Source organism: Mycena indigotica (assembly GCF_014461135.1).
Source record: "Mycena indigotica strain 171206Taipei chromosome Unknown Mind.scaff0007, whole genome shotgun sequence".
Lineage (NCBI taxonomy): Eukaryota > Fungi > Basidiomycota > Agaricomycetes > Agaricales > Mycenaceae > Mycena > Mycena indigotica.
The window spans coordinates 632669-642845 of record NW_023503006.1 but is presented as its reverse complement, the minus strand read 5'-3'; the positions used below and the strand labels follow the sequence as shown (position 1 = coordinate 642845).

Genomic DNA, 10177 nt, shown 5'->3' with positions numbered 1-10177 from the left:
TTGACTATCGGTTCATCCAAATCCAAGTAAGTATGAGCGGAGTCGATGATGTATTGGGGACCATAGCCACGCGGATCATTGACTTCGGTCGCGTTTTGGAAGAAAAACAATCAATGATTAGGATCAATCTGCACAAACAAACGACCCATACCGATATAGTGATAGAGTTGGTCCTCCACCTTCCATGTAACCACAAGGTGATCAGCTCCGACGACGGACGAAACCACATCGCCTCGCTGTTGTTTCTCCAAGAACGCCTCTGCTTGAGAACTATTGAAATTGTGGAAGTTGGCCCCTTAGTTGGGGTGCTTGATTATCTTGCGAGTCCGGTCGACCTCCCGCTCGTTTTTCCTCGCCAACAAGTTTGTCGAGTTGGTACCTCCCGGCATCCCAAAACAAGTCGGGCAGAGTGCTCCGTTCGTATTGATCATCCGTTTGCCCATCGGAATTAACAAGGGTAAGGTGGACGAAGAATTCGTCGGTGTTGAGCGTTGAGCTCCGAATCACGGTCGTGATGGTTTGTCCTTTCTGAGGAAGGGTCTTCGGTGCATTGACCGAGTCATCTTCAACCGGTCCTTCGAATCCAGAGTTTAATCGGTCGCGCAAGCCGCGAGAGTTTGCCTGCAGAACCACAGCAGAGACAATGAGATGAGTGCGTAAGCTTTTCGTAGTCTCTCCGCTCAACATGGTGAGAACCTCGGGTCCTGAGAGGTAAGCGAAGGGTGATAGATTCTCTGCGAACAGTCGCATAAACTCGTTTGTGATGAGATCGAGAGTAAAGCGCTTGAGGTCGTAATTAGCTTCCTTAAGCTTTTCAGCGAACTCGTCCAAATCAAGCTCCGAAAGTTTCCGTTCATTTTCTGGATTGTCCATGGTCAAGCCGACAACCCAAGACGGGTGCTTGTCTTGGATGTCGTCTTCATCGTAGCCAATATCATCCATAGCCATCTTGCGCGCAAGTTCGTAGTCCTCTGGGTGGATTCGTGTGTTGTCTAGCGGGTCATAAGTGTGCTCGTCCTCTCTGCGGAATTTTCCCTGGGTTTTGAGGTCTTCCTGCCGGTAATTCGAATGAATCCGGCAGCATTCATGAACAACGACTTGGTCAAGAGTTCCGACTGATGAATTGTTCCCGATTGATGATGTTCTCGCCCTTGTAAAAGAATTAGACAATATCCACAACTAAGAGTTACAGTGTTTACCAAGCGCTCAATCATTTTCACAAGTTGCTCAGTTGCTGGGCCTGCGAGGACCAAGACCACAGATGGTAACAGCGTTTGGTAGTACGCGTCACCCACGGCACGATTGATGTCCACTCCAAATTTGTTGACTACATCGATGAGCACCCGTTAACAGAGCTCCTTCAAGTTCAAGAGCTCCGGAGAAGAACCAGAACCAGAGAGGAGGTGGTGGTCGCGTCTGTGATGCCAAATGAAGGGTACTTCAACAGACTCGATGAACAGTTGTCGCAAAGTATATGTCACAGCTTCAACGAGTTGCGGGCTGAAAGGGTTAAGCTCGCCGTTGGGGGTAAAATAGTCCAAGGCTTTCTTCTTGGAGACGCGGAGTCACCCAGATAGCGGCATCGTCAAGTTCGTCGGAAGAGAGATGGAGTGACTGGAGCTTTGGAAAGCGTACAAGACGCGAGTTACATGCGCTCAGGAGAATCCTTCACGCAAATAAGATCGTCATCTTCTGTTGGGAAGAGATTCTGTATTGTCGAGGGTTCGAGGACCTGAACGAGAGTTAATGGATAATTGTGGGGAAGGCAAGTTTGCGCACACCCCATCCTCCATACCATAGTCGTAGTCATGCCCATCGTCAGAAACATCGTATATCTCAGGCTCTTGCCATGAATATGTCCATGAGAAAATGAACATGAGGCTTTAGGTGGAATCAAAAAACCTTGCATTTATGCCTGTGAGTTCTAGACGAGTACGAACCATCTTTCTCATAAGCTCGTCTAGGGCCTCTGCAACACAGTCTCCAATCGCGGTGGCCTTTCCTTTCCCGCAGAACGGGTCCGACGAGCGAGTTCCGTTGCAGGGCTTGCTGTTTTTTTTCTGGCAAATCTTTCTGGCTGCTGGGTGGTGTACGGTGCTGGGTTTGGGATCGAGGCGGCGTACAGTGCGCAGAATGGCGAAGCAGGCACTTGTTGGGCTGCAAGCGTAGTTCTGCTGCAGCAGGCAATTAGCCACGAGTCAACACGCGGCCATAGATCTTGTCGGAACTTGGGAGGGACTTCGGACAGCTGATTGAAGGAAAACTCAGAGAAAGTTCGGGTCAAACACGGAGAGATATCAAAATTAAAGTTGACGAGCAGATTAGCCACGAGTCAACACGCTGCGCTATGCGCGCACATGTTTCCTTCTATCCCAGACACAGAGTCGAAGCGCAAAGCGCGCTCTCGTTCATCCCCGGTTGGCGGCGCGTTGACCATCAGTCATGTCACAGTCATGTCACACCCATCCCCGTTTTCTTCCCAAGACCTCCACCACCGTTGGGCGCGCTCTGCGCCTTCGGTGGTAGGCCTTATTTCTGGTCACTGTTGGGCGCGCTCTGCGCCAACAAACCACTGGCACACATCGTAATGTTGGCTTCTGGTGAGTCGTTCTTAATATTTCGGCGTTTTGTTTTTCGCTGATGGTACTTTGCGGGTCTAGCTCGATGAGTCGCCTTGCCGTCGATTGAGAAATTGGGTAAGTCCTCATGTCTCTCGCAAGATTCAAGACAGGAACTCAATCTTCATATCCCAGCTCCCTAATCCGACGTGTAAACAGCTGGCGACGCTGCGGCCGAGACTTGGGAGTAAACTCTGACCTGCGTCATTATACAACTTGGCTTTACAAAGTGCACAATTCTCCTCCTCGACCGCTTCTTCCAACATCCACGAAATCTTCTTGGCAAGCCTTCTTCGTGTCCTCCATTCTTGCATCATTTGGGATGGCGTTTTTTGCTTCTCAGCGCCGCTTAAAATCGTCCATCCTTGTGAAGGTCGAGGAGGAATGAGTTAGGTATGTGCTTCAGTTTGAGCATGTCAAGGTCTGATAATCGATACTAGCGCTAGCGGTCTCACTCAGTCCCATCGACAAAAATCCAACCCATTGGCGTCGTGTCTTCCCCCACGTCTTCATTGACGGTCATCATCACTGGGTCAGCCAGACACCAGCAAACTGCACCCTACTCCCACGATTTTTGAACTTCTGGCAATGTATGCGTCTACAAGCTCGATGCTGTTCCCATAGCGTCGCCCACAATTGTCGAGACGATTTCCTTCCCAAGACGGCCGCACTGTTCGGCGCGCTGTGCACTGTTAATAAAATATTGCCAACTTTCACGTTTGCGTCGACGGGCGGCCAGCGCGTGTCGTGCCATCTATGTAAGCCACGTGCACTGATCGATGCCGTCAACACAATTGTCGCAACTCGAGCCAAACCACCATGAGGCATCTATGTCCCCCTTCCCTCTCAAAGGTCTTGAACGCGATTCAGCGAGCCCTCGGTCCGTAGTTCTTCACTGGATCTTCCAATGAGCTACTGATTTGCATACTAGTCTTTGTCTGGCAATGGATCTTCTTTCAGGCTACAGAAACGTCCAGCATATTGTGTGGGATCTTGCTCCAAGTTGAAGACGCCCACGAAACCTCCGAAACCAGGACAGTCTATCCCGGCCTCGATGTTGCTCACGGCCTGGCTTGCGATATTCTCGTAGGCTGCTTGACATCCTTCAATCTCCAAGTGGCCATTGTATCGGGCTCTCTTCTTGACCTCGTCCGCGGTTATAGACAAATGGGAATCATCACAAAGGACCACTATGAAATTATTCGCCTAATCGACAAGCGCATTCGTTTCCTCGCGTTAGCTGCCGCACCCCTCTTTACCGACCCTCCCGAGTGGGAGCCATATGATCCTCGTTTTATCGGTGTCCTTCGACTGGCTTTTTGTTATCGATACGCTGTTCTCAAGAAAGCCAGGCAAAATATCGACTTCGGTACTCCAAAGCTTTCTCCGGCTTCCACATTACCGGATCAAATCTGGCTCCAAATATTCCAAGCGGTATACACAAGGGAAATGGGTGGTAGAAAAAGCCTCGACGTCTGGAATCTTGAACGGGTTTCGTCTCATTTTAGGTCCCTCGCGCGCCTAGTCTTCGTCGCTCCTTATGCGTAACTGCAGTGCCACACAACTGGGCCCAAGCCTTCCTACTTGATAGCATATCCTGCTTGACGATTCAGCCCCAGACGCCTGTCTCGCTCGAGACGTTTGACGCCCGGCATACGCCCAACAGCCTCTGGGGTCCTAACCAAAGAATTCTTCCGCCGTTATTGTATGTTCTTCTTAGGGATTGCGTACCAATTTTGGCGCAATGCATTTCCATCGATGGATTCAGTGATGCCGAGTTCGTCGATCTGCACAACGGTCTTGCCACAATCCGCCTACCGCGCTTGGAACGTCTTGGAATCAGAGCCACCCCTGCGTCGCCTGACGTTACAATCGAGGCGCCGCTCCTACGAGCCGTCTCATTGTACAGTTGGTGGCCCGAGCGCTCTATCTGCAAGCTCTCCCTCCCTTTTGCTCAGCTAACAGACCTCTCCTTGTACGGGGTATCTTCGAAAGAAACATATCAAGTCCTACAACTCGTCGACGTTGGGAGGCTCACGTCCCTCAAACTTCATATTTACAATCTCGGCAAAGAACACCCCCTGGGATTCCCTCGTCTCCCTCCCTTATCGTCAGTTACGACATTCGAATGCGAGGTTGGCGTTCCGCCGGCATGGAACATTCCTCTTCTGGAAGCGCTTCGTCTGCCGCAGGTGGAAGAAGTCAGTTTGACTTTCCACCATGGTATTGCAGCCTCCAATACGGAACAGACGTGTGTGCGAGTCCTTGATTTGGTTCATCTGGCTCCATGGGACGCGGTGCAAATCCTTACTCTAACTCTGAACGACGACGATCTTCAAGCATGGGGCCTCATAGCAGCTTCCCAGCGTATGCGTAATGTCCACAGTCTGACAATCGACGGTTATAGGACCTGGCAAGAGATTTTCACGCTGCTCTCTGACCCAGCTTGTTTTCCAAAACTAAGAAAACTGGTCGTCAACGCAGATGCCCTTATCTATTTTACTGGCCCGAAGAAAATCAACCTTGGAACTTGGATAACCCGCGGTTTATGATGGATTATACACATTCGGATGAAGAAGAGCAATTACAACCTGTGATCGATTTTTTTGCAATCTCGGGCAAAACAAGACGACGCGTACGGGTCCCTCGATGAATTCATCATTCGCTATGGTCATCCTGTCGGAAATCCCAGGGGAGATGTCGAAGAATACCTGCATTGGATGCTCAATGATGTCCGAGGTTGCTGCCGGGTCTTGGTAGAGTCATATAATGTTGGCCTTATACCCTGGCTTTGGGAACGCCAATGGTTGACGGATGGTTCACGATATAGGGCTCAAGGACACGAGTTTCATGGCGATAATTTTATCGTTGTCTAGAGACTGTTACGAATTGGGTAGACTACTTCCATATGCCAAAGCGATCACTGCTTTCAAGTTGTTCTACAGACTACCGCTGAGAATGGAGATTATCAACGCGATTTTGCCAAATATTCAATCTACTGACAAGGAGAATTCGAGACTGCAGGTGAAGTATTCGGCGTGCAAGTCAAATCGGGAGTTCTGTCGTGCTTGAAACTCAGTCGGGCGCAAAAAGAGAACGACTTTATTATGTTGGACCTGTATGACATAAAGCACAAGTAATACTATGAGTAAAGACAAGAGAAAGTAGGATATAAGAAAGCATACCTGAGTCGGGCGCGATAGAGAACGACTGAGGTAGCTCCTGAGTATCGTATTAGGCGTAGCTCGATCGAAAAGGAGATTAAGGGGAATACATGCGCGTCTCTAGAGAGACGCGCCGGGTGCCATAGTTAGGAAGCTCGGTGGGAATCCAACTAACGTAGACATGTGTTGAAATGGATGTTCTTCCCGGCGACATTTTATTCTCAAGTTCCAAGAAGGCAAGATCTGGGGCCAGTGTACTGACTTAGATTCCAGTTTAGAGTCGCCTTGCAGTTCGTAGTAAAAAAGCTCCTCCAAGCCCACGTTTTGAGTGCGGCATGGATGAGCCTTCGCCAGTGGTTTGTGGACGCAGAGCGCGGTCGACAATTACCGGAGGCAGGACCAACCGTTCGCGTCCACTCCAAATGAGTTGCGACGAAGCGCAAAGCTGATGGCTGATCCGCGGTCACGAGGTCAGCCACATCACACTTTTCTTCCTAAGACCATCACCGCTGTTGGGCGCGCTCTGCGCTATCCGTGGTGCGGCAAGTCTTGCGTTTTGTCGACCGCGCTCTGCGTCGACAGAATGCGCGAGGTATGGAAGGCGGAAGTCGTCCGAGCTGTAACAGGAGCTCATACAACGCTCTTTTCGCCGTCTCAGACAAGTCCGCTGACCCTAATTTGGCCATGGGCTCAACGCCTAGAAAAGAAAAGCTAGCTCCCTTCAATGCCGATGGACCACAAACATATCGAAATGCTTGCCAAGCATCTGAATTGGCAGAACGCTTCAGAACGCTTCCTGCCTGACCCTTCCTGACGATCGCAAACATGGAACAATTAGGAGCAACGCTAGGGCCGAGAGTTGCGATTAAATTCTGACCTACGTCATCGCCAGAACGACTTAAATTCGCCCTCTCGTTCGATTCACCCGCCATCCAACCATGCCCGTCTTCTCCGCCAACTCTCTGCCGCATTCTCCCCTGATTCCCTTGGCCCTCCCTGGTCGCGGCAAGGAATACCCCGATCTGTCGTTGGCCCCGGGCCATCCTTTTGCTATCAAGCTCAAGGATGGTACCTTCGCTGACGTCTACATCTATCATCAAGACACGTCTCAGGCGGGACTAGAAAAGACTTGGGCATGGGAGCGTACTCTCACCATTCCAAGCAAAACTGAATCAGAGTTGGTGGAATCAGGTAAGCTTTTGCTTTCTGCCATCGGCTACCTGTTCTTCATCTGTTCTAGGATGGCTCAGACTCAAAAGTGGCGACCTTATTGCGTCTCGCAGTTCTGCTGGAACTCAGCTCCCTCACAATGACGTTCCCATGGCTTGGGTCGTCGGCAAGTAAGTTTCAATGCGCGCTTTGCTGTTTTACCCATTTAATTGACCCTGTCTACAGAGAGCTCATTCCTCTCGATATCAGCGACGCTACACTTATCCAACGTAACCATTTTCTGGGACCTAGCACCGAACGCACCTTGCAGCGCCCAGCGGTTCAAATTATCGATGGCCAACAGACACTTGTTGGCGGCATAGCTTTCGAACGAAGCCCGATTGCCAAGTATTGGTGATGTTTGGAAACGCTTCCTGGAAAGCAGCGATTATATGATAAGACTATTGATACGCTAGAGAAAGGCTTGATGTACAGTATGGATATACAAATTCAGAGTTGGCGGAATGGTAAATGCTTTCGTTTACAGTGAAGAGGAACAGTTTGCGAACGCAACAAGGAGGAGGAGTCTAATTTTTTGCCCAGTTGGCTCCTCGTTATAGCATTCTTTACCGAGCTCAGAGGCCGCATAGTTAGAGGATCGTTGGAGCGTTGGATAGGCGCTGGAGAGGGTTGGTTGTTGTACCTAGTATAAATTCGCTCGGTTTGTTTCTAGATCTGTTGGATCAACATGGCTTGCTTACATCATTCGCTACGATGGCCCGGAGTTGCGTCATGTATCATTGATCCTGTGATACAGCGCTGATGTTCGGATGGTTAGAATTTGCTTCAAAGCACAGGGCAGAAATTAGTGAGACGCTCAGGCTGCTCGTTCGCTTCTATTTATTCCATTCCAAAGCGCACGCGCACGCAATAATCCCGCGGAGTCGTCACCGTATCAGTCACGTCACACTTTTCTTCCTAAGACCGCCACCACTGTTGGGCGCGCTCTGCGCTATCGGTGGTGTGGCAAGTCTTGTGTTTTGTCGACCGCGCTCTGCGTCGACAAAATACGCGAGGTATGGGAGGCGGAAGTCGTCCGAGCTGTAACAGGAGCTCATACAACGCTCTTTTCGCCGTCTCAGACAGTCCGCTGACCCTAATTTGGCATGCACTTCCCACTCTTACCATCCTATCCTTAGTAACTCCATGCCCTTCATCTCGCCGCGGTACCCGTCGCTCCACTCCAATGGACTTTGCAAGTGCACCGCCAGCCAAACGAGCAAAGATCGCTCGTGAGTATGTGGAGTCTCTCGAGCGACAAGCGCGCTTTCTGGGTGCTCATGTCACCCTTGCTGGCTCCCAAATCAATCAAATGCAACAACGTGTCAATGCGAAGGAGGGTAGGCAATCAGCTCGACCGAAACTCAATGTTGAGGCTCGTCCCTCGACTTCCGAGGAGGGTCTACGACTTGTCGAGGAACGCGATTGAGCAGCGCGGGAAAAAGAGGCAGAGAAATCTCGAAAAGAAGATGAACGGAGGCCTAGGAACGTGAAGAGGAAAGGGACCGTGTGATGAACGCGTCGAGCATGGTTTTCCGCGGGGCATTGACAGGGCGGAAGAAGAACAACCTCAAGACCATTGCCTATGCCCTCGGAATTTCGATGGACGGCACGAACAAGCAGCTCCTAGAGCGCATTACGAACCATCTTGACCAGAACCCTGATGTACGTGCAGACCCGCGATTCGCTGAGCTGGGCAGCGGCCGTATCCGAGAATGCTGAAAACATCAAGGATAATACCCCAGCACCTTCTCATTCCGCTCCTTCACCAACGACACGACTCCCCCCCCGATATCACACCATGAACTCATCTTCCTCGTCCACCTCTTGTAGATATAACAAACATGGCCTATACTGGCCGACACCCTCCGTCTTCCAGTTCATCCATGACCAACACCATACCTTTTACACCTAATCCCCCTTATACCTTTTCTCCATTGTATAATTCCTCGTTCTCTTCATCATACATACCTTCTACTCCCTTTCAAGACTAAATCTACGTGTACCACAATGGAAAGACAAGTTGGCCATGGGCAAGCGGAGCTGCACCTTTTGCTGCCGCTTCCCACTTTTCCAATGCTGCATTGGCCTCCTTGAGCTCGCGCCGCAGCCGTTCACGTTCCAAGAATAACATGTCCCTCTTCTCTCAGCTCGTCCATTTCCCCTTTGACCTCTATTAGCCGCGCCTGGTAACGCTCCAACTCTCCACGCAGATCGAGAGGAGCGCGTTCATCTTGACGCTGTTTTCTACAAACTGTAAGTAAAGGAATATATCACAGAAGCCAGTTACGCACCTTGGAGTTGCTCAATCTCCAGCTGAGACAGTTCTTGCCCCGCCTCTTCGCCATAAAGTCGATCCGTAAATGTCTGGTCTCCCGTCTGCGAATCCAGCGCACCGCCTCGCTCGAAATATGGCCTGCGGTTAATTGGCCACAGCGAAACGGCCACGCACATTGAGCTTGTATCTGGGCTTGAGCAGCCTCTTCTGCTTCCCGAATAGCTGCCAAATCCGCGTCATGGGCAACGACAGCCCGCACATTCTCTTGCTGGCCTTGGGCTTTGAAGAGCAGTTGGAAAGATGTCGATTAAGAGCCGAAGTGCTCTTGTAGTCCTTCTCGTAGAAAGGACGCTTGATGACAGCGAGCACGAGCAGAAAAAAGAGCCAGGGCCCAGATGACGCGTAAAAGCATCTGCCTGGAAATTCAGATGAGATGACATATGACAAGTCCAATCGCGCACCTAAGCACATTAGTGTATGTCCCAGCTTTACATTCTACATGGAAATGGGGACTGGATTGACCGTTGGACGCGTTTTTGAGGGGTTGGCCGGTTTGTGAGCGTGTTGTCACCGTCGGACGACGTTGTTTGGCTGTTGTGAGCGTCTTCAGAGCTTCCTAGTGGTGATGCGCAAGTCGCTGACGATATTGACGGTCGCCTGAGGGACGGCGGCGGGAAAAATGCGGACACGTGATCGCCATTATGACGCAGCTATTTGCACGTATTTGCTTGACTATGCTAGGAGCGTTGAGGCCATAAAAACAAGATATACATAGAAAGAACGGATTCGCAGTGTGTGATGCAATTATATATCTCCAATTATTTCTTCAGACAAGAACTTATACATACACAATCGGGCTTGGGCGCGTGTTTCCGCAATTCCCGTTCGACTGAATCAAAAAGTTAGCT

At 50.5% G+C, this 10177-nt stretch overlaps 1 protein-coding gene across 1 annotated transcript; it reads right to left on the bottom strand.

Moving 5' to 3' along the window:
• Positions 1 to 270: 270 nt before the first annotated feature.
• On the bottom strand, positions 271 to 948 carry MIND_00805600 (Transcription elongation factor Spt6; the record flags this gene model as incomplete). The annotated part of the gene is made up of 1 exon (XM_037364734.1): positions 271 to 948. The coding sequence occupies one exon, from the start codon at positions 946 to 948 to the stop codon at positions 271 to 273; it is 678 nt and encodes a 225-aa protein (XP_037217976.1).
• Positions 949 to 10177: the final 9229 nt, after the last annotated feature.